This window comes from Chanodichthys erythropterus, chromosome 13 (assembly GCF_024489055.1).
Source record: "Chanodichthys erythropterus isolate Z2021 chromosome 13, ASM2448905v1, whole genome shotgun sequence".
NCBI classification, from domain to species: Eukaryota; Metazoa; Chordata; class Actinopteri; order Cypriniformes; family Xenocyprididae; genus Chanodichthys; species Chanodichthys erythropterus.
In genome coordinates, this window is record NC_090233.1 from 31,209,377 (window position 1) to 31,235,341 (window position 25,965).

Consider the following 25,965-nt stretch of genomic DNA (forward strand, 5'->3'; position numbering starts at 1 on the left):
TAATCCCACTACACGCCTCCGCAGCTCCTCTGTTGACAAGTGCAGCATGTCTTGTAAATGTACATTCATTTCCTACATATTAAGCGTAGCCTTCCAGTAGCTTCCATCATGTTTCGACAAAGCCTTGACTGTTTTTGTGAGCCTCGAGTGATTAATATTTTGGATATTGCGTAGTTATACAGTATGAAAGCAAAAGATTTTAAATTAACGTCATGACATATTAACATGAATGATGTGCACGAGAATGACGTGACTATTTAGAAGGAAGAATTAACAGGAAAAAGACCACTACTACCCACCAGAGGGCGACATCGTCTTGCTTTTTTCTGCTTAGAAACATTTTAAAAATGTCTTGAAATCTCTCCACAAAATGATATATTATTTCACACATGGAAAAAACAGAAATATGGTATAAAAATATAACTATATTTTTAGAATGAGTTAAATTATATTGCATGCTATATTTACAGTACTCATTGTACTCTGCACACATTTGTAATGCTTTTATACTATACAGTTATTTTTTTTAGATTTTTTTTTAATGTCCTATCTGTATTAGATCCTTGTATGTCTTAAAACCTGTATAATGTTGAGAAATTTGGATCATCCCAGTGATTCGATTCTTTTGAATCTTAAGATCTATAAGCTATTTTCGTTACTTCAGTTAAGCTATAGACTTAATAATTAATTTCAATCACGTCATTATACGCACTTATAATTGTGTATTATAATTAGTTATTTGTACACATTCATGGCGAGATGCCTCGTTTCTTCAGTTCGTTGTCGGGCGAAATGTCATTCAGTGCACGGGGCGTATTTGTTCAGGAGGTGCCAGGAAAGCACGCGCTTCCAAAAGTGAACAAAAAATGAATCAGTGAGCGCATGAACGCTGATGGGAACGATTCGTTCACTTTGCTCTAAAACATCCGATTCATTCAGAGTCCCGCCTCTAATTGGAGGTAAATTCAGATTTCTGTAACCCCGCCTTCAGCACGCTCCCGTGTCTCCCAAAGACAAGTGTGTTTTGACGCTGAAACCGAGCACAGGGTCTGTGCTTCACGCTGGACTGAAGAAGCATTAAATCAAGAGTTATGGAAAACTGAGCCTCCAGTAATCCAGCACGGTGCCTGTCAACTCTTTATGCAACTCCAACCACCTCTTACTGCGTTCAAACTACTTGAGTAAAAAGAGGGAGGAGCCACTTAAATCAACTTCAGTTTATATCTTATAAGAAACCAGCGCCCAACTGCTGTTACACAGCTGCTCCTCTGAGCCGAAGTTTTCCGATCCAGCCGAATTTGCCATATAACAGCGGCGCGATGGGGGATTTGATCTCAACTCATCTGGATGAAGGCAAACGGGAGGTTATAACAGGTAAGTGCTCTATGGACGTGTCTGCTGCTTACTGCAAGACGTGATAGATCATCAGTGGCGGTATGTAAAATATGGTGTTGCGAAATGGTTGCAATGCAATATCAGTTAAGGCCAGTGCTGGGGTTTTGGGTGAAAGGGCTTTCCGCCCCAAAAACAAAACGTGTGGGATAATAAACTTTGTGCTGTTCCCTCGGGGCACTTTGCTGCGACGTGGCACAACATTTCCTGTTACTTTTTAGGAGTTTTGAATTACACACTGCATAAATAATCAGTGAGATAATCATGCAGAGATTTCACTGTGCAAAAATCTTGAATCTTGACTTAAATCATGAAATGCTTTGCTCTTAGAATCTACAAGATTAATGTGAGCTGCGCAACCTAACTATTGTTGATATCTCATATAAATCATGGGGAAAAAATCAAGTGAAGTCTTAATGAATTTGTATGGGTGGATAGGTGCCTACATCTGTTCAGAGCTGTGTGATCAGGTGTGGTTTGGGTGGAGCAGGTTTGAGTAAATGCTGATATTCACAGTGGATTACTAGTAGAAGATCACCTATCAATACCAGAAGAAGTTAACTTAAATTCCCTATAGAAGTTAACTATTTAGGGGCAGTTTTTTTTTTAAGTTGTTTTGTTGTTGTTGTTCTAACCATATAAAACAAGGCATATACTGTACTACATTTATGTACAAAAAGTAATTTAACTGCACTAAGTGGACCTTGTCCCACATTTTAAATGTCAGGTTTATTTATTTATTTATTTATTTTGCTAAGAAATGTTCATTTAAGAAAAAATGAACTTACCAGTTAAATGATGTTAAAGGTACAATATGTAAAATTTTTTGCAGTAAAATATCCAAAAACCACTAGGCTAGTGTTATATATTTTGTCCAGCTGATTACTAACAATATCTCTAATGTTTTCAACTACTTGTAAATCATGAGAAAATTCCCATTCTAAACAGTGACACGGGGCAGTGCAGTCGCCTGTCAATGACGTCAGTTACCTTTGTTACCGCCTTTACTGACGTAGAAACCACATGACAACAGTGCCGTGGACAAATGCGGAAGTAGTGTCTAGCGTCCAGCAAACCACTAGCTTGCTTCAAGCAGTTCCTTATTTACTTCTTGCACGTTTTATGGTGGATTGTGTTACTTATTTATGGAACATAATTACTGTTTACCATCTGCCGCTGGTTCTGTCGACAAGGACAGCTCCCGTAAACTCATGACCGGAAAAGCGGAAGCGGCGCCGGCGACTGTCATAATAAAAGTCCCGCTGCTCGTGAGGCGTGTGTTGATCAATCGCTCCAGCTCCTCGTTCAGCTCCCGCAACACTCGGTCCTGCTCTGCTTCATACTACAGTAACGTTAATAATCGCATCCACGAACACGACTTCTTCCAGACTCCAATCCCTATTATTTTGCACCGTCCGTTGAGATGGAGACCACATGTCCAAGTTTCCGCTCTAAAACTTGGCGTTATCAAACTACGCCTTTGTTTTGAATAGGCTTCTAGCGACCTCTAGCGGAAAAAAAAATATCACAAATTGTACCTTTAAATAAAGTTAAGTAATGTTTTTCTTACCAATTTAGTTTAGTTAGTCTGGAAAAGTCACCTGACTGGAATGTCAGTGTCACTGACTGTGGGAAAATCAGAAGCACAGAATTGACTTTTTATATTTTTTGAAACAATGTTAGAACAATGTAAATGTTTTACTCATCGATCATTCCTTTCAATATCAGCTGATGAAATCGCCTTTGAGAAGGGCAAGAGAGAACTGTTAACTTTCCATCTTCCCTGCTTTTAAGAGAAAGCACATATCAGATATGGAATCTCAGGAATGCATGGGGAGCCTAACAGCAGTAAGGAGGCTGTCTGGATGATCTGTCATGCTCAACATTTGGATAACCTTTGTTCAGGAGGTCATGTGCTTTTTTTTTTTTTTCCTTTAAGTGTATAAAATATTCATAAGCTAATTCATAGAGGATGCTTGTGAGACCGTATGCTATGTCTACAATAGGCTGTTGTCTTTTGACCTCACCTTTCCCTTTTCAGTAAAGAGGGTTTAAGTTAGAAAGTCACACTTTTCCTGTCGTCGTCTTGTAGTCTAGAGAATGGATGAAGTCATCATCTCAAAATAGTGGGTGGGGAATAGATTGACCTCAGCACTTCCTGTTTCAAATTTTAGCAATGTGCTTATCTTTGAGTTTACAATGACAGTTTTAGGTGCAGCAAATTGTTATTTTACGTTGCCTCTCATAAGATTTATGTTATTTTTATGTTTGTTGAAGCATCCTTTGGGGTAAAATCTTCCATGTTGAGGTGGTGGTGAAGTTGGAGCCATTTTGGGAAGCAAATGACACTGTTTTGAGTAGCTGGGGGGATGAGGGAATGCTTTAATGGAATGTTCGTGGAAGGGGAAGTCGTAGAACACTAATAAAGCGGTATTCTTCTAAACAGAACATGTTTGTAATAGAGCTTTGCAGTGAGGTCATAGTGCACAATCCTCCCTACACTTTGTCTGTTGGCCCTCTCTTATTGCTAATGCTAACTTATCCTTTTCTCAAGTGAGCAATTTTTAGTCATCCACAGAACTGACTGGAATTTAGGCAAAAATGGAAGTTAGTCCAGAGGTGGTCTGAAAAATCATCTAGCTGGAATGTCGGTGTCACTGTGGGAAAACAAGAAGCACAGATTTTGAAATTGAATTAAGGCATATGCTTATTCTTCAGAATTAGATTTTGCTCAAGGGTTGATGTGACTCCATCATCAGCCAATGTAGGTTTAAATGGGAATTTTCCATGATGAACATCAGGCTTGCTCAATGTTGTACTCAGCACCAATGAGGCTCTCAGGACAATTAAAACAAATGACGAGCACAGCATGTTTATAAATCACATCCCAGCATGCTTCACTTACTGTAGCAACAGATCATCAAATAACACTGCAATTTGATCATTGTAATACCATCATAATCTTTTTCATCATAATGGTAAATTTAAGTGTATTGTGCGCAAAGAAATGGAAAAAAACACCAAAAACAAAAAAACAACATACTTGCTTTATTTACTCTGATAAAACTTTTTAAAGTGTAATGTGCTATAATTTATGTTTTTAAACAAAGGAACTGTATAGTTGTGGCCTTGCCACTGTCACGTCAAGCAAGGCATGTATCAGTTGCTAAATTCCCCCTTGTCAGATTTTATGTCAGCTGTTCTTAATCCTTGCCAGTGTTCCCATAAATTCCACAAATGCAGAAAGAACACTCCTCGACCAGTACTGTATAATCAAACAATATCATTTATCTAAACTGTTTGTGCTGTCAAATTCAAAACCCATTTGTTAGAAAATGGTTTACAAATGAGGAGCACATTATGTTGAATGCAGTATTTGATAACAGACCATTGAATTTTTGAAAATGTAATGCATCTGGGATGGGCTGTGCATTAAGTTTTCAATAATTCAGTGGTCTGCAGTCAGCTATTCCACATATACCACTGAAAATCTAACATTGAATGAAAAACATTATAATATACAAAATACCTTTCAAAAGTCTGGGTTCTGTAAAATCTGTCCCATGTGTATCTGTGTAAGCGATCTGTGAAGAGTGTCATTGATGACTATTTACAACACTTTTTTTAAAGCGTTTTGAAGCCAATCACAGACATATCCGATGAGCACGTCAACACAATGGCCAATCAAAGGTGTTTACGAATCTGCTCAACAACGCTCAAAGCGTCACATTTTTAAAATTTCAGTACCGATGTGGTACCGAGTTAGGTACTTTTGACAACTCTAATGAAGGAGGCCATAAATTGATCAAAAAGGTGATGGTAAAGAAAGATTTTTACATTGTTACTAACACTTCTATTTCAAATAAATGCTGCTATTTTTAACCTTATGTACATTGTTTCCACAAAAATATAAAATATTAGTTTCTGAAGGTTTGTGTGACACTGAAGCCTGGAGTTTCTGTGATTGCCATCACAGAAACAAGTTACAGTACATTTCAAAATAAATTGAAATAGGAAAACAATTATTTTAAGTCGTTATAATATTTTACAATATTACTGTAATTACTTTATTTTTGATCAAATAAATGCCACCTGGGTGACCATAAGATAATTATTTTCAAAACATTACCAAACTCAGACTTTTGAATGATAGTGTAAACTTTTTCTCAAGTCAAGTAAAATATGTGTCTGATTAAGGTACAATCCTGTTTGGACAAAGCCCAAACACCCATTACTACTTGTTTGCTGAAGAACATGGTGAAGTGATAATATGCAACTATAGTATGGTCAAGTAACCTGAAACTGCTTCATTGCTGTGCAATTATAGAAAATAACCCATGGGAAGTGTCAACCAATAAAATTCAAGAATTCGGTATATTACACAGGATGATCCATAAACGCTCATCTTGAAAGAATCAAACAGTACTATGACCAAAGTATTTTGGGATTTCCTGCTGTGAGCTCAACTAGATAAGCGTGAATGACTCCAGCAGGCTGGTTTTGCTGAGCTTGTATAATTGTAACATGTAAAGAAAATGAAGAATTAATCCTTAAAAAGAGATTTGTTATTGCACTATTTAAGTGTAGCTGAGTTTCTCTGTGATATAGTTTCATTTGGTAATGAAGTGCAAACACTATCTTCAATGTGAGGCATCAGAGTCTCTCTTTGAAGTGGAGCTGCTATATGGTAATGCTAATTTGATTTACTCTTGAGCTTGTAATGAAATTAAAAAGGAACAAGGAGTGGCACCAAGTATCACATGAGACTCATTCAGTGAGTGACTCATAAACAAACAGCTCACACACTCACAAATGCGCTCAGTCTTAGATATTCACATACACATGCCCTGTGTCTTGTGGTTTCTTCCATGCTCGGGCTCCGGGTTATTCTCATTAAACCTCTCAAAGTAATGTGCTTTGTTAGCACCCTTTTATCTTTGTAAATTCATTCTTAGACATAGTAGGTGTGAAATCTTTCCACACATCATATAGCAGAGAATGCTCCACAAGTTTCCCATGGTCATGGACAACTTGGAATGTCCAGGCCTGGAAAGATTCATTGGTCTGAAAAAGTGGGAACTGAAAATGTGGGATTTCATCTTTTCTATTTCCATGTTACCTTTTCTCCTTCCCAGAACTTTGAGAGCATATTCTCATTAGCTTTATTTCCATCCACCTGTTTTTATGCAAATTTTGAAGTGCATAATAAAAAAACGCTGGAAGATAATGCCAAGATGGGCATAAATTCTAAAATTGTGCATTAAAAAAAATTAAAAATGTAAAATGTTTTTTTTTCTTTCTTCTTTTTATCCTGTAAGAAGACGATGGAAATGCATTTACCAAATAAATCCTTTGATGCGCAAAAAAAAGTCATAACTTTGCCTTAACAGATCATGTGATTGGATAACCAGCAAGCAAATCTCATTGCACACCATCTTCAATGTTAAGTCATTCTGAAATGCCTGAGCCAAAGCAAATCAAAATTTGTTATAATAACCTCACATATCTATCTCACCCAATTGCGTTCCCAAACATCAGGCATCCGAACGCAAGATAACATGGCAGCGTTCCTCAAATCCAGTCCTGGATGGCCACTACCCTGCAGAGTTTAGTTCCAACCCTAATCAGAACACACCTAAACAAGCTAGTCTGACTCTTTGGAGTTAATAGAAAATTTCAGGTAAGTGAGTTCGATCATGGTTTTGAGCTAAACTCGGCAGGACATTGGTCCTCCAGGGCTGGATTTGAGGAAGCCTGGTTTATTGCATTTTGTCTATATTATCTGAGGCGCAAGTGATTTATGATGTATGAAAAGGAGCCATGGTGGCTTCCCTGATTGCAGCAACACGGCTTTTTTCTCTTGAACACGTGGGATGGAAACGATTTCATTTTTTGCAAATGTTTTATGCAGTATTCCAATTTTGCACGTTAAATTTATATAGTTATTGTTCGTACCATGATCTGAGCTCCCAGATTTCCCTCAGAAGTGCTTTCACTCTGTCCACTCTGACATGGACACATTCCAAAGAAACTTCCTTTTCCTTTTCCCCCACCCCCATGAAGGCCAACTGCCCCCCTGTGTGGTCGGCATGATGGTATTGTAATCATCTTCCACTAGTGGAACTGCTTTTTAAGTGTCTGTCTCCAAACCTCCACATTACCAAAGCAGAGCTTGGCAAGATTTTATTCCCACCATCAGACTCACGCACATTACTGAGATGTTTGTTTTGGTGTCGAAATGGGTTCCTGAGAAAAGCAAGCTTCGTTCGTTGGATTTGTGTTGAGACATGGATTGTGAAATTTTGTGTGAGTGTGTCAGGAATGATTTGGCATTGCAGCGAAGCATTGAGGGATCTGCCCTAGGATGTTTGTTTAAGATTGATGCCTGGTCAGTGTGCAAACTGCCCAGCCCTAATACAGTCAGCTCTGTTCTCACCATCGCTATCTGTACATGTGTAATTGCTGAACTACACTACCCATAATCCTGAAATGGGCGGTGTCTTTAATAATCCGCCAATCAGAGAAGCAGCTGTTACAGGAGAAATGAGAATTATGCCAAAGTTTTTGCTTCAAAATAAAGTTTGTAATTTAGTGATTCATCGTGGAGTTTTGTTCATGGCTTAATTGAGGATTTTGTTTAATTTTAGTTAATGAAAACTTTAGTATTCTTCAACCATAACAACACTGCAGTAGGTACGATTTAAATTTAATAGCTTTCTTGGCATGCAAGATCGTGACGTATTTCCTGATGCCTCTAATATTGTACTTTTTAAAACAATGCAGATGGTCAAGGCTGACCTTATTCTCAGCCTGCTTGTCTCCTTTTTCACATTCTTCTCTGTTAAGTACTGCCTGCACAACTGCTTAATGGCTTTAGCAGTTCATTTAATTATATTCTCTGGCTTTATGGGCCAAAAATGATGGATTGAGAGGTGGTTGGGAGAATCATAAGCAGAGCTCAGCTCCAGAGACTTTTCATTTTTGCAGTGTAGTAGACCATATACATTCATAGAGGGAACATTTTAGGGTGTTCCTGTGTGCATTTGACTTGGCAGTCTGAAGTATGTAAATGCTAAACGTCAGGTCTGTTTATAATTTGCTTTGATGGGAACTTTTTGATCCTGTTGAACGTGAGCGTTTAGCTGTATGGATCTGATTTGTTGCAGTCTCTCCCTGTATGAAATGTAATTTTTATGAGTTTTTTTGGCCATCACTAAGTGCTTTATTTTTATGCCTCTCTCTAATTTAATGGCATCTTCACATTGTAAGCAACTGGACAGGAATGTTGTTGTTTTTTCTGTTCTCTTTCCCCAAATCTTTCCAAGAGACTGAATTCCTCCAAAATTTTACAACAAGCCCTACATAGTCAATTGGAAAACATCCCGCCAGAAAGCATTCAATAATGGAGCTGCCTTTGTTCCTGTGCCAACTGCAGTTACGTACATGCATGTGAAGGACAAAGCAGTGAAGCTCAAACATTGTAATCTCCACTTCTGATCAGATACATGGGGCTCGGTGTGAATTGCTGTTAATGTTTAACGGCCATTGATTCATTGTAATGTAACTGTCTGTTGTAGAGCTACAGCTGCTTACAGTAAGCCTTTCACAATATTATTTTTTTATTACTGTGTTTGCATCCCTTTTTTTTTTATTTGATACTATTTGAATCAACTTATTTGGCTTTAGTACAAGCAGTATTAAAGCAGTGTTTAAAATCAGAAATGCTGAGTTTGTATTTTTGTCAATGGCCTCACATTAAAGGTAGGGTAGGCAATTTCAGAGAGGTTAGTAGCTAGCTTTGAAAACATGACATCCCACTCTCCCTTCATAGCGCTCTCCAAAGCCACACCTCCTTCAAAAGACATGACAGCACATCACAGGATGAGAGACAGCATTAAATTACCTCCTCTCTCAAAGCACATAACATTACAATATTAATGAACGTAAACAACCTACAGAGCTGTTGCTTGTACCACCTGCCTGCTGCATATTCATTTAAGTGTTGATAGTGTAGTCATAGAAACACATAAATCTGAGTCTGTGAACAGCTCCAGATAGTACGTCACGAGTTGCCATCTTGTAATTACGGTTACAACATGGCGTGAACGCAGCTCATTGTTTTGGTTCAGGAGGTGACTGTGTCTACAACTCTGCATAGCCTCATTGAATGTGTTGATGATGTGGAGGTTTGCAAAGACATATGTTAACAGGCAGGTAGGACATCGTATCACTACATTCAGACTAAATGCAATAATTGGACGAATATTTTTTTAGTCCTGGAGAATTCCACAGAAGATATGTACATGTTTTAATATTTAGGCCGTTTCTATTATTGATTGCTATCAGGATGTGTTTCAACCAGTTCTATCATATATGTTCATTGATTGTGTGTGTATCCTTTTTTTTTTTTCAGCACGGACAGGGGAGCTGATGGGAGATTTTGGTCGGCTATATGAACAGCAGTATGCAGTCGCTCTCTTTAACCAGATGCGCTATGACATAGAGGGTGGAGGAGGCCCTCAGCCTCAGCTCCTGCACAGGAAGGTAAAGCTCTGTCTTTTTCTATTCCTCTTTTTCAGCTCTATTTGTCGTTTTTTTGCAAGTTAAATTATTTAAATCAGGGTATTTTCTTACAGAACTGATGGTCTGTAATGCCAAATAGCAAAGCGGAATTAGGAGTAATTGCTCCGTTTGAACAAATGCAGACTTGTTTATTTAAAATGTGTAGTAGTATTTTCACAGTATGACCCTTTAAAGATCAGCAGTTTGCACTCTTTTTTTTCATCAGTTGGGGTGTGTGTGCATGCATGTCTGTAGACCGACACACACTGGGTGGGCAAAGTAAACATAAATTAAGTTCTTCCAGTCTTAACATCTCTCTACATAATGTATAATTAGGTACTGGGTCCTCACTGAAAATAGAGGGACATCTGTCTTTCTCGCTCTCTCTGCTTAAACAGGACCTTATTTGAACCACACTTCAATTTTTGTGTTTTTTTTTTCATAGGTGCCTCTTAAGAATAAGTCCATCTTCTCAGGGGGTTTGTTTCAGTATCTAGAAGAAAACAAAAAATGGAGGAATCGTTTTCTCTTTATTCCCGACTCCTATAACATCAACTGTTATGAAAACAAACAGGTAATGAGTTTAATGAAATAAAATGAACCACATTTCAGTATCAAGACTATTATTATCATCCAGGTCACCTAAGGAACTTTTTGGCCAAATCAAAAAAAAAAAAAAAAAAAAAAGAGAGAGAAAAAAAGGCCTTGGCTGATAATCATGCATTTTACCTTTTTTCATGTATATTTTTAAAGTATTGTAAATATTGTGTAAAGTAAATGTTTGATGATTCCAAAGTTTAAATAAATAAATACATTTATTTAATTAAATATACTAATTAAGTAAATTAGTATTTATTTGATAAATTAATGAATAACATATGAATTAAATTATTCAATTAATATGTTCATTTATTTAGTCAAGTCAGTAGCCTTTCCTGACTTTTAACTTATTGATTATTAACTGTTAATTTTACTTTATTTTTATGTATAATAAATTATTTATGTGTATGTATGTATATTTGTATATGTGTATATATGTGTGTATATATATATATATATATATATATATATATATATATATATATATATATATATATATATATATATAATATAATATAATATAATATAATATAATATAATATAATATAATATAATATAATATAATATAATTTTTTTTTTTTTTTTTTTTTTTTTTTGTATTTTATAATTGTATTTTATAATTGTTTTTGTACAGCACTTTGGTCATTGTAAACTGAATTTAAAGTGTTATATTAATAAAATTGTATTATTTACTTAATTGCATTTGATTTAGGCCCATGACAGAGGGCTGCATCCTAAAGGCACCATTAACTGTGCTGGCTACAGGGTCTTGACCTCTATGGAGGAATATCTTGAGCTCCTTAACACCAGCCTACCAGGTCAGTCTAAAGGAGAGAGTGGAAATTGATAAAGAAAGATGGGAAAACCTCAGGGAGGAGTGGACTTCTTAAAGGAATGTTCCTAAAAGAAAAGCTGTGGAATTTACTGGCTTACCAGTTTTACTAGGGTCACACTGTCATGACAATGAAGTTAAAAGATTAGATAACTTTACATAGACTAGATCAGTAAGCGATTCTGTCACAAGAGACTCTTGTGAACGTCTAATTTTTAAGTCATGTGACTGACATTTAAAACCATATGTGTTTATTACCCTGCCCTGTGTACTTGCACTGTAAGTGCCTCACTATAACAAAAAAAAAAAAAAAAAAAAAGTATTTATTGGATTGAACCTGCAAAATTCCTTTGAACTAAATGGAGAGTAGAGTTAATAAGAAAACAAAAGTCCAGATAAGAATTGATGAAATGGAGTGTAAAGAAATGTGCTTTGATCTTTGTATGTTGTGCAGCTGTGGTCATGATGACTATGGAGATCTTGTCATCAGGCTATATTTAATAGAATATTGAATCATGCAACATGCGTTTTCCAGGTGTAAAAGCTAAAGTTGGCAGTTCTCCATTCCTGAAATGTGCGACACAGTTTCCCCTCATCCTCTGGCACCCTTATGCTCGTCACTACTATTTCTGTGTGGTGACTGAGAAGGAGCAGCAGAAGTGGAACGCTGTCTTTCAAGACTGTGTCCGACACACCAACAATGGTGAGTCTTAACCTGTTGTTAAAAAGGTCCTTACTGTCCATGTTCTGCTCTTCCACTTTAACACCCGGACACATATTCAAGGCATGAAGCTTTTATTACAGTTATTGCTGTTCTATTGTTTGTCAGAATAAGCTGCATTCAAACCTGCTAGATTAACTCATGTGTCATTTCATTAATCACCTCTTTTAGACATCCTTTTATCAAAAAAGAAACTTGAGTGGAACGTTTGGCACGGTTGACTGTGTTCATTTGGCCTATTTGATAATAGAAAGAATTTTACTGCTCAAGGCTGTAAAAAGAGTCCGATGAGATCATAGCGAAAGCTGGAGATGTGCTGCCATCATTCATTCCCAGTGTGTGAGCTCTATGACTGTTTATTCAGAAGAGCTTCTGTAACTTTATATAATTATTAGAAATTATAGTATTTGACCATAAAATGTCTCTTTATAGGTTTTGTATATGCCAATTAAACTAAATGCTATTTGTAAAGACCTTTTATTTGTTGTATAATTCTAGTCGAAGTCAATTCCCAGACAAACATTTCGGTTATGTTTCTAGACGATATGCTTGCAATTAAGTTTACAAATCTTTCTCAAGAATTTGCTGATTTAAATATAGTTGCACCATGCCTAGGGCTATCAGAAGGTTCATTGTTACTGTGAGTTTCGCTCTTTCACAGCGATGTCACTGTCAGATTGCTTGATATGCTGTTTGTCAAGCCACTAAAACAAGTGTATACTTGTCTATTTATAGGATACGTTGAGATTGCTAAACTTATTGAGGTTATTTCACCTGCTTCACCCTTGATATGGTTTTGCACTGTTAAAAATATCCTGTTTAATTCACCGTAAAAAAAAAAAAAATTGTAGGATGGCATATTGGTGCCTGTACTTTATTTTATAACCATACTGTACATTTCATTTATTGATATAATGTTTATATCAAGCTGCTTGAACTACAAAATCAGCTTTTAACTTAAAATGTACTGATAACCGCTATAATAATACATGAAGAGTTCATCAGAAATGGCCTTTTCATAAAACATAACTAATATATTTACATTGGCCACCTTCAGGGTAACACACATGACACTAAAATAATCCAATAAACATTAACTAAATAACAGAAAATGGAACTTAAAACACTCTTATGCTATATGTACATTACCAATAACAAAAATGAGAAGAAACTAAATTATTTTAAATTGCGAAAATATACACAAGAACTTCTCTGTAAATTGTCATACATCATATTTTTTACTTTCACAAACCAATAGTATTTTACAGTAAAGGTACATATAATGTGATTTCTGCATTTCATATAGTAATATATAGTATGGTGTACTAAAGCATTTTTATAGTAAAAAAAAAAAGTTTGCAATTTGTCCCACAAAAGTCGTCTTATATATTGTATATTGTATATTGGGCCTGGGAAAAGGGGTCTGACAGTGCTGACACTAATTGTCATAGAAATGTCTTGCTGTAGATATTGTATTATAAGTGTTGGATCTTGAGGTTCTCTGTGTCTCATAGACGTCTTATGATGGCTTTTACATCTACTAGAGCTGTTCTCTCTCTGCTGTAGTCCAGATTCCAGAGTGGTCACAGCTGGGGCTGTCAACCCATAATTCAGTTTGGAAGAGAGGCTGCCGAGAGGGGAATGCACACTTGCGGCGAGGGCAGTAATGTCCCCTGGGGTATTAAGGCGGCCATCTAAAAGTGTGTGTGTGTGCGTTAGTTAGCCAAATCCCTGCTGCGTGTAGTATGTTCTGAATTCTAGCACATCTGCAGAGCCTTTTTTCCCAAATAAGGGCTGGTTCAGTTCTGGTGAAGTTTTTTGCTATTCATTAGTCTGTTTAAGATGTTCTCTGACATATTTAAAATATGTTAGACTGTCATTTTCTATTCTCACTGTTTGGTAAGAAGGTTAGATGTTCACGGTGACTCTGCGCTTCTAAGTGTGGTGACCGTGACCATTGTAACATCACATAATAAAGAGGAATCTGTTTCTCTCTATCTCTCTGTTTATCACAGATAGTAATGGAATGGAAAAGTGGTTTTCTTTTTTGGCTTTCAATGAAGCATAAACCCTGTAGTGCTTAATTTCTGGAATTTATATAAACGCTGCTTAAATAGTTCAGTATCTGTATTGATTGCTTTTAACAGCAGAACAAATGCTCTTTGTAGTGTTATGTAACGCTGGTCTGATTCATTGGTTGAAAATTGTTGTTTCTGTGAGTATGTACCTGGTCACCATGGCAGTTTAATGCAAACTCTGCAGATGGAGTGTAGGTTTGAGTGATTTGTAATGGGCTTTTTATTCATAATTTGACTACTGATGTAATTGCCCTTCCCTTTTACCTGTCAAATTCACACGTTTATTATGCAAGTACAGTAATTATGTTAAGTACTGTCCTGGCACAGTCATTATTTTGTGAGCAAATTTTCCTGCAATGGTTTGAGCATTGCTGCTGTAAAATCTGCTTTGCCCTAGCAAAAGTAATCACAGTTAACCTGAGTTGCCAATGTGAGTTTGCAGTTCAAATATAATGTGAAGAGATGTGAAGAAGAAAAGACTGTACCTTGACATGATAGAAAGAAATCATGTATTTCTAAGTTGTCTGATTCACAATCAAATGACTCGTATGATTATGCTTTTTAGTGAATTAAAAACATACAGCGATTCATGGACAAATGACTCAAAAGACTCACAAACATTCAGAAATGCATGAGTTACTTTGAATCAGGTTTGAATCAGTCTGACGAATCCTTCATTGAATGAACTCGCTGAACTGCAAATTATTACTACTTTCAGTGACATCTGTCTTGAAGTGAAGCAAGCTTTGTGTAGCCTACTTAATTTTCGAGGCTTAAATCAGTATAAATATAAATCAGTAAAATACACATTTGCATCAGAAGTTTATTTTTTCTAATAAATGATATTTTAATGAATATATTGTTCATTAAATGAATATATTATGTTAAAACACAGGTTCCTTTTAATTTTTACATGACCACAAATATAATACATAAATTAAAAACAATAAAATGTAGTTAAGTAGACTGTCTTTGTTTATTTGAAATTAGATGGCTCTAACAGCAGTTTTTTTTTTTATTGTGTGGGGTACTGTGGGTTTATTTGGCACAACTTCTGCTGAGAATTAAATTGAAACTGAAAACATGAGCCAGGCACATGTCTTCGATATGGTTGTGGTAAGCATTGCGTTGGATCAGTGTTGGTTCAAATTGCACTACACTAGCTCTCTATAAAAAGCTAAATATTTTGTGTAACTCAATATATTAATCTGCTTGTAACAGCTAATCTATGTCACAAAAAGTGGCAGGACTCTAGGATCCAGGAACATGCAGTGCTCCAACAGGACGGTGCTATTCTGTGAATGGATGCCCAGAGGAGTAAACCCAAGCGTGCATGAACAGTTACATCAGGGCTGGATCCTGACAAGTCTTGGCTTGTTTTTGGAAGTAGATTATTTGCATGTGCAACGTTTAATACTGATTAATCCTATGGCTTCAAAGCAATTCATGCACTTCTACCATACTGTACTAGACGTTGCTGCAAGTATACTGGCTTGTTGACTTCTGTGAGCCCATACTGTCATGACCAATCTGTTTGGACTGGCAAGGCAGTAAAGTCTGGTATGTGACAGCAATTAATTGAACCATTCTGTCCTTTTTTGTTCTTCTGATCTTCCCTGTGTGATTTTTGGCTTGGGTGAGGTAGACTTTAATGTCTAAAAAGGAGCAATGCAGCTTCTGGGCAGGTCACAAATCTTACTTTGCTGAACATTGTGTTATTTATGGTCATGAGTGGCCTACATGAAGTAGCTAGACCGTGACTCACATCCCGTTAAGTTTATGGTCAGGGCAGGAGGCAGGGTGCTGTGCAAATTTCATTCAAATACATTAAAGAATGGGATTTTCTGCGTCTGTGGTTTAAAAATATACATGTAAAATATTTTCCCAACTAAGGTTCCCCTAGTGCATCTCGGCCATTTCCATCACTGTATATGGTACATGTCAGCCTTGGGAGAAGGTTTTATTGGGCAACTGAACAGGTTTAACCTCTCCAGTGTCCAGTCACAAAGTTGTTCTTTTAAAGCCTATTGAATGTCATCGTAAAGGCCTTAATGACAACCTGACAGAAACTACACAAAAAGTCAGAATAGTTTGAATTTCTGAACACTTAAACACTAGTATTTACACACCATTACATGATGACTGAAAGGGATAAAAATGGGAAACCTCAAAGTTTGAACTTGGTGTTATCTGAAGCAAGTCTCATGTTGTGCAAGGTATTTATCATCTCATTGGTGTCATTAGGGCACGGTGTGTAAAGATCCACCAGATCCTAATTATTTTTTTTTTTCTCATTGCATTTTGATCACCTGGTGTTTTTGAACTTGAGATCAGTTGTTTTTGTGGTGACCACGCCAGAATAAGCGACCCGTAACGTTCATTCTCGCATAACACCTCGCATAGGCCTTCTCCGGCTCTCCCCACATGTTCGTAAATATGCTTGCCCATGTGTGCATGTACTCACAAAAGCGTCAAGCTGTGCTGATGTGGAGTGTTGTACATCCTGTCTGTTCTCCTCCAGCCCCCCACACCCACCCTGCTTGAACTTCCTCTCTTTGTAAGGGTTCAGGCACTGGCGCACACATACTGTATATATGCGGGAGGCTTTTGCAATATGTGGACTTTTAAAGTGTCAACAACTGACATATATTTTAGCAACAGCTTATCAGTGTGTTGAAGAGCTTGAGTCAAATTGTCTCAAAAACTGTCAGATTCATACCTCAGCTAGATCAGTTCTCTATGACTCTTCAGTATACTGTGGTAACTATAGCATTGTTTAGGGAATTACCTTGGTAACTAATGAGGCAATGCTTCCTGTTGACCAAATGATGCGAGAATCTGATTGTGACGTGCGTGTGTGTGTGTGTGTGTGTGTGTATATAAATATGACCCTTCTTTCATTTATGTCACCCCTTTTCACTTCTCTAAATGGTGAGGAACTGTGCCATGTTATGATGTCATCATTGAATTTAGAAATGAATGTTTATGGTGTTTGATTTTTGTTTACAGTTTTGTCATTTCCTTGGATATGTGAGTATAATGATGAATTCCTGTTCTCTTGCTCAGGACTGCCTGAAGAATGTAAAGTTCAGATCCCCGCATTCACAGATGCAGTGCGACTCTATCGGCAGGCCCATGGTCATTATGGAACATGGGACATGATGTGTGGGACTCCTCCACAGGTAAAACAAAAACACACATGTACTTGAATAGCTCTTGCAAGGTCCCCTTTGTTCTAGGTTCTCAAGCACTTTTGAGGTTGCAAAATTCAATTTTTTTTTTTTTTTTGGCGATTATTTGTATTTATGAAATGTATTTTATTTTTCTCTTAATTTGAACACAGCTGAATCCTGCAGTGCACAAAAATATATGCTAACAAGTTGTACCAGCAGTTTTAGAGCATATATTAAACAATGTGCTCAAAAAGCAAAACAAAGTGGAAAAGGTCACTGCTTAGAGAGATAGTAATTGTTTGGGTCGTAAGTGACCCATTTAAAATCATGATGTGCCTGTAGAAAACTTTTTATGTACCATTAGTGAAAGAGGATTATATTCCTGGTAGGGTGGGGTTTATAGGTATCTATCAGCTTTACTTTATAAAATAATGAAAATAGATATAAATATATCTGTTTTCAATATTTACCTATATTAAATTATGTACATTTATACTGCATTAACAGAATGAATAAAGAAATAGAATATAAACAATGTTGATAAAATCTGACCTTGGCCAGCTGGGAGATCTTTTGTCATTGTGAATTGGAACTCAATAACATGAATTTAATAATTTATACTTTAGTTATACAGTGGCTATTTAACCAGCTATATCAGATAATCTGATAAAAAAAAAATGTTATAAAAATAGCATGTCATTGTTTAACCTGTGATCCTCCTGGCAGCATCACAGTAGTATTATTATTTTAGTATTAGTATTAGTATTATGTATTATTTATATATTTCTTAGTTGAGTTCTTAAACGGCATTGTTCTCTCTTGAGCGAGTGAAACAGAGACATCATGTGAAAGTCGTAGGAGTGTGTCCTCCAGTAACTTGTGACTGTAGATTTGTAGGGAACAGATTAGCTATGTTCACAATATTTCTATCTGAATAACAGAGATTAAGCCTACACAAGTTTATTTTATTCTTGTAAGACGGTAACAAAAGTCTTCTAAGTTTTCGGGGGAAGTGACAATAAAAGTTTAAATGATATACGATCAGTGTCCGGACCAGTCTGGCAGTAGTAAACTTGTATTGTGCTCCAGGCAAGACAGGTTTCCTCATATATATCTCAAGAATATGATGGGAATGAGTTAATATAACCTTTGTGGTTGGTTGGTTGGTTGGTTGGTTGGTTGGTTGGTTGGTTGGTTGGTTTGTTTGTTGGTTTCAAGAAAGGTACATGTTATAGTGTTGTTCTATTTTCACAACCATTCAGTTGTTTGACGATCATATTCACAGATCCTCGCCAACCTAGTTATGGAAACCCTCCTTCCTGAGATGAGAGACCTCATCACCCCCAAACTGAAGGGCAAGATGCATGAGAGACAGAGGAATTGGATGTTGGTATGTCATGCATTTTAGATAAAACATTTTTTATATATATTTAAATAATAAATGTTATTTTTTCAAACTTAGTGTACTGTATATAGAAGTGCGATACTAGGATTTACCTCTACTTGTTACTTTGCATGAGATGCAACATTTTTATTTTATTATAGAGAATAATCTGTGGGTCTTTACTGTACCACTGTGGCTGTAGCCCAGAAGCATTGTAAAGTCTTTTTAGAAGGATCTGTGGCCGGTTGCATAAACTGATTAGACTGTGTAAGACTAGTCTAATTTTTTTTTTCTTCAAGACTAGTCATAACTTTATGTCGGTCACATAAAAAGGTATATTGATCTAATTTAAATTGGAAAAGTAAGACTGTTACCCCTTGGACAAGATTTTAAGACAGTCTTAACATAGAAACTGTGTTTATGCAACTGGCCCCTGGACTTTCTATTCTACAACAACCTGGATGAATTACAATGACTTTTTTCTCTCTGATTTGTGATCAGATATCAGATGCAGTGTATGGGCTGGTTCAGAGCCAGGCTCAGGCACAATATGAAGCAGTAGTGCAGAGCTGTGAAGCAGGTCGCCCCCCACTGGAAACCATCATCCGCACGGACATGGACCAGATCATCACTTCCAAAGAACATGTGACCAGCAAAATAAGAGGTAGCTTTAATTGGTCATTTATTCTTGTATTTATCTTAATCAAGTGACACAAATAGGACACTTGTGACTTACCTGGAAAATAAACTTCCAAACGTTTATCTGAGGAAAAATGACACCAGATCATATCAGGTTTCTGGTGATTCACTTTCAAGGAAATTTATTTTAAAGTGGTTGTGAAAGAAGGCAGACAACAAATGTCACATTGACACCTTTTTTCAAGTGTTATTGAGGAATGAGCATGATGTACATGATAGGTGTTCCTCAGAAATCACTGATCATGGCAAAGACTTAACCCTTTAAAGACACAATGCCTTAAATTAATTGCTGTGCACATGAAATAATAGCAGATTTTTTTAAGTAATATAATATTTATACTATATTTATCTTTCATACTTCACTATAATATTGTGATATTGTGAAGTCACTTTAACCTATTTACATCTTTCTCTCATACATTTAATAGAAAGAAGAAAGAAGTTCAAATGTGTACTTTTTTGAAAGGGTACTGCCCCAGTGACAGCTTTTGTACCTTTTTTGAGAGAGAGGATCACTACATTTTTTTTTTTTTTTTTTGGTTGTTTATTTCTTTCTCTTTTATTGTATTTACTTTTAACCAGTTTTAATTGTATAGTATTTATAAAATCATCCATAATATGAAAATATTTATCAGCTTATTATATTGGCCAGAATCTTAATATTTAGTGCATTCCTAACATTTAATAATTATGCAATTGAATTATTTTTTTTTTCTGTTTGTCTGTACGTAGCTCTTGTGCTGCCAAAGGCAGAGAAGCTTCTGAAGGTGAGCATCCAGCCGTACATCAGCTCAATCCTGGAAGCACTGATGGAGCCCACCAGCAGAGGCTTCTTCGAGGTGCGAGACTTGTTTTTTAGAGAGCTGGTGGACATGAGCAAGAACCTCCTCAATGATGGCAACAAGGAAAAACTCGGGGAGGTAATGCATTAAAAGTTTCACTGAATTATGTTTTTTTTTTTACTCCCATTTGACTGCTTGGAATTTGTTGCAAACGTATAAACAAAAATTTGCACGTGATCCCTTTTTTCGCATCCGTTCTAAGCCACTTCCAAATGTGGCTTTAAATCAGATACATATCTAATATCTGGACATCTGACCCACGTCTAAAGCCTTGGGTGTACTTTTTTTACACGTACATTAGTGCACAGTCGAACGCATTTTTTTCATTTGACTCCTACGCATACACAGGCGTTCACCGTATGCGCAGCTTTGAGCAATCTCTCGCCACGAGTTACAACCCATGTAAACATCTTTGTATTCTTTCATGTTAGTTTGCATTCTTTTCATGTAGGCTCTATCACATACAGACACACAAAGGTAATTCTCTCGCTCTCTCTCGCTAATTCCCTCGAATTCATTCACATAAATTACAGCGCTACTAAAATATGTAAAATTACCATCATTTTCCGGTCTATATCAATTCAGTCAGATTTTGCGCTGCAAACATCCATGACAGATTTTAACGTATCCAGGTTGGCAAATGTTCATGACCACCCCGACGTGATTTATAAAATAATTTTAGTACGGCCATTAAAAACCTAAGGATCAACCATGTCACATATTAAAGCGATCACAAACAGATTCATTTTGGGAGGGGATTCATGTAAACACAGATATTGGATATGTTTCGTGTCTAAAGTGCATGTAAACAGGCGGGACAAAAAGATCAGATCTGTGCATTAATACTTGCAGTGAAAACACAGCCTTTTTAATATAACTTAAAACTGTTTTGTCTTTGGTGTCCAGCACATGGAGAAGATCTCCATGCTAGCCTTCCATCCTGTAAAGATGCAGAGCTGCTATGAGAAGGTGGAGACTCTGAGTTTAGAGGGACTGCAGCAGCGCTTTGACGTTTCCAGCCCCTCCGTGTTTGTCCAGAGAGCCCAAATCCTAATGCGAGAGGTCAGTCATCTTTGCACCAAGAACAGCTGCAAACTCTGAAGAATTTCTTTTATAAACAACCAGCACTAATACTGGCAAGTACTGTAAAACAGTGGTACTAACAACAAAGTACAAATATGTACCACACATATGAGTTATTATATACGTTTATGATCAAGATAGTTCATTAAACTGCAGCAGAAGAAGTATACAAATGTTTCTGTTAGGGGGGCTTTGTGCTTTTGTAGGCAAAACAAGCAGTGTGTCTATGTGCCACTTTGAGTTTGGTTTGCGGTTTTGCTGTGTATGAAGCTGTATACCCTGAGGTGGTATTTGCTGTTGTGGTAGAAATGTTAAACCTCATTTTGGTCACTAAATTACATAGCTACAATTTTAAAGACTAGCATATGACTGCTGATTGTGAGAACAAGAACGTCATTCATTAGCACTTTATATAAAGTCATTTTTACTACAGAGTCAGAATTTCAAAGCACAGGGAGTGGAGAAACAAGACTAAACTTGTATTGTGAATTATCAAAATAATGTTGATCCACCCTTTCTGTGTGGCAAAATATGCCCCCTTGTGGCAATATGGATTAACAGACGTTAGTCGCTTATGAAATCAATGTTGTCCTATTTGAAAAGCCTTGGTCTGTGTCCATTTATTTCCATGAATCACATGAACATGATGTGTTATATATAATATATATATATATATATATATATATATATATAAGTAGTTGGTTGTCCAGGTAGTTTTATGAATACTATGAATTCGGACATACTATATATTAGATTAAAAACAGTATATGGAAGTAGGCATATTCAGAATGGAGGGTTTATCTGTACTCATCATACACTGTTATTTTCGGTGAATTCTGTCAACTCCTATTGACCAAAATCTGCAGACTGGCAATGACTTTTGGGAACTTTTACTGACTTCTCCAATCAGGGCAAAAATCTGGGAAAAAGTTAACCAACCTTAAGCATATATCCATCTGTTTTATGCAGCAAATGGATGATGCGGTGTACACATTTGAGCAGCTCCTGCACCAGAGTTTGGAGGGCCAGGAAGGGGAGGATCTCTGTAAAACTATCCAGCGCTGTCAGGATCGTGTCATCAAGGTGAAACAGAACATCCATCTGCATATCATATCTTTTTTGAACCAGCAGGTCCTTATTTAGTATTTAGAAATGTTTAAAAAAATTTAAAATGTGATCCCTAGAAATTTGACTACGACAGCAGCACAGTTCGTAAGAAGTTCTTCAGAGAGGCCCTTCTGCAGATATTCATCCCCTACATGCTGAAACAGCTCTCCCCAACATGCTCTGCTGTAAGTCCTGTCTCTGTTATAACAACAATGCCTATAATCTACAACTACTCATACTAATATAAGTTACGTTGTTTTCGCAGGAACTCCCTCGTTTCCAGGAGCTAATTTTTGAGGATTTTTCTCGTTTCATTTTGGTGGAGAACATCTTTGAGGAAGTGGTGCTGCACACGGTGATGAAAGATATAATGATGGGTAAGACTTCTTTCAAAGAATGAGACCTTCCAACCGAAAATATTCAAACATTTAAAGTCACAATGTAAAGAAAGTAGCAACACATGTTTTATTCCATATTGTTACATATTTCCAAGTATAACTAGTTAGATTATTGAAAAAAAAAAAAAGAAAAGTAGGATGGGGACCATCCATTGGTTGTTGATTGGATGGACTCAGGGGGATCGTTTTTGGAGCTATCTTTAAGGGATAGTTCACCCAAAAATGAAGATTGTCATCATTTACTCATCCTCAAGTTGTTTCAAACCGGTATACATTTCTTTGTTGTGCTGTACACAAAGGAAGATATTTGTAAAAATGTTTGTAACCAAGTAAATCTCGCCCCTACAGAAGAGGATTAGGGCCAAGCAATAATAAAAAAATAAAACCATCTCGAGATTAAAGTTTGTTAAATTTCGAGAAAAAAGTCGAAATAAAATGTTGAAAATGAAGCCTTTAAATTACTAGAATAAACTCATTAAATTACGAGAAAGTGGTTAAATTACGAGAACAAATTCGTTAAATTATGAGAATAAATTAGTTAATTTAATGAGTTTATTCTCAACATTTTATCTCGACTTTTTTCTCGAAATTTAACAACATTTGTCTCATAATTTAACGAATTTTTTCTCGTAATTTAAAGACTTTATTCTCAACATTTTATCTAGACTTTTTTTCTCGAAATTTAACAACTTTAATCTCGAGATGTTTTTTTTTTTTTATTATTGCTTGACCCTAATCCTCTTCCGTACGCCCCTCATTGACTACCATAGTGTTTTTTCCCCCTACTATGGTAGACAAATATGTATGGATAATCAAGTAAATCAGTTGATTTCAGTCCAGTAAACATTCATCATGAAATATTATTATTATTATTATTATTATTAATAAAATATTTTATATAATATTAAAGTTAAGTTTAATTTATAAAAATCGTTAGAGATTACACAGCAAAAAGACACATGTACCATGACCTGAAGGAGATTTTTAGAATTATACTAAACGGTTATTGATAAAAAAATAATAAAGGCCTTCTGGAGGAATTAGTGGCCTTCTGCAGAAGTGCAGCATACTGTACGTCACCATCAGAAGATTCTGACATTTTAATTCATCATAAATAATAAATTCATCATAAAATAATATAAAAAGTAAAACGTGTATGGATTAATCGTTCACCGCAAGATCAATAGAATCCATTTAGAAAACAGATGAAGTGAATTTCCATTTCATATTCTTTACCTAAGATCTCACAAACTTTTACATAGCTCCTTCATGAAAACGCTGTGGTCTTATCAACATTTTATTCTGTTTTCAGCTGTGAAGGAAGCAGCCGTCCAGAGGAGACACAACCTGTACCGAGACAGCATCGTTTTGACCAATAGCGACCCTAACCTCCACCTGCTGGGGGAGAACCCTCCTATTGACTGGGCTGAAGAGTATGGAGGAGGCCAAGAGGAGGAGGAGGATCTAGAGAACGCAGGAGATCCTGAGGCTCAGAAGAGGCGCAGAATGAAGCAGGTGGTCTCCATGATCCAGTTGGAAGGTACCGCCTCTGTGCTGCCCAATGAGTCGTGCCTGGAAGTGCCTGCCGTGGACAATATTCCAGAGGAAGTGACAGAAGTACGTTCAGGTGCCTCATTATCCCAAAATTCAGAGAAGCGCGTGCCCAACGGAACCAAGGAGGATGTGAACAGAAATGCGGTTGAGGAGAAACCACCAACAAACGGAAGTGCACTAAAAGAGGAAGAAAGCACAACAGAAAAGTCACTGCAGGACACAGAGAGCAAGTCGGCCATAGACTGTGCCATACAGGAAATTGAGAATGCAGTACAGGAAGAGGAACATGAGCTCAGGACACCGAAAGCTGCAGAGTCATCCTCCTCAAAAGAGGAAACTGCAGCTGAGGAGGTAGATTCTGCCCCAAATTGCCAAGAAAGGGCACAACTAAACCAAGCAGTCACAAACAAAGATACACCTTCAAGCACACAGGAGAAGCCTTTAGATTCACCAGTAACGGAAGTGGAAGTTGTGACGGCATCGGACCAACAGGAAAATCACATTAAGACAAGCACTCAAGACTCCCACATGGAAAAACCCATCTCTTCATCACAGCACGATGACAGCGGATTCCAGTCACCCACTAATGAAGAAGCAGGGGAGGAGCATCAGACGGGAAAGGAGGAGTGCAATGACTCAGAAACAGGAGAAGACACTGGGAAGGGAGAAAGTGCACACATGGATCACCAGTGAAATATCTTCATTTATTGTGTATTTGTGCCTGTAAAGAGTGAGTAAATGTATCACCCACTGATCTTAAAAGACTTTTGACTGAGTGACAGGAGCTTTTTTTCTTTTTCTTTTCTCTAAACACTTTTGTCTCACTACTCTCTGTATAGACATGTTGTCTATTTTAATGTTCCTGTCTTTTTGCGTGCGCACTGTCACATTTTTTGCACTTAAGAAAACGTCACTCTTTGAGCTGGGCTCGGTTATAAACACATTTTAGGTCAAAATGTCTTCATTTTCTGTTCATAAATATGATATCAACCTTTATTAGATATCTAATCAGTTTCCCTTTAGTAGCTTTTCATTTCTGTGTGTGGTGCAGAATAACAGACTACAGAAGCATGATGCTTTTGATGCAGTGGAAACCAGCCACAATATGCCTCATGTTGAACTTGATAGTATATGGCGCCTTATTTAAATTTGCTTTTGATACAGTAACTGCCTTGCCAGAATTCAAACTATAAAGACGGATGGCTTTTTTGACAATGACATAAGGAAGTCTGAGTTTTGTGCAAAGGAGACAGTAGCTAGTGAACAACTACTTGCTGGAACACCAAACAAGCTTCTTCTAGTTTAAGTGTTGCTTGTATTGGTGCAGCTGGTGGAGTAAGCATTATTTTCTTAAACACTGCCATCATTTGTTGGTCTTTTTTCTTTTTTTCCATGACCAGTTCAAACAAGTACAACTGACCAAGCCATTTTCCATATGGTGCTTTTTTTTTTTTTTTTTTTTTTTTTTTTTTGCTGCACACATGCACTGTAGTAGTTTTAGTTTATACTGCATAAAGGTTGTGGGTCCTAGTGGAGATCT

The 25,965-nt window shown here is 36.7% G+C and overlaps 1 protein-coding gene across 1 annotated transcript; it reads left to right on the forward strand.

The window, feature by feature from the left end:
• Positions 1–756: 756 nt before the first annotated feature.
• niban2b (niban apoptosis regulator 2b) lies at positions 757–25,896 on the forward strand. The gene is made up of 14 exons (XM_067407631.1): positions 757–1,374; positions 9,806–9,936; positions 10,400–10,528; positions 11,267–11,372; positions 11,922–12,089; positions 17,252–17,367; positions 18,644–18,748; positions 19,244–19,406; positions 20,174–20,361; positions 21,190–21,345; positions 22,336–22,449; positions 22,551–22,658; positions 22,739–22,850; positions 24,184–25,896. The coding sequence occupies exons 1-14, from the start codon at positions 1,320–1,322 to the stop codon at positions 25,116–25,118; spliced, it is 2,586 nt and encodes an 861-aa protein (XP_067263732.1). The 5' UTR covers positions 757–1,319; the 3' UTR covers positions 25,119–25,896.
• Positions 25,897–25,965: the final 69 nt, after the last annotated feature.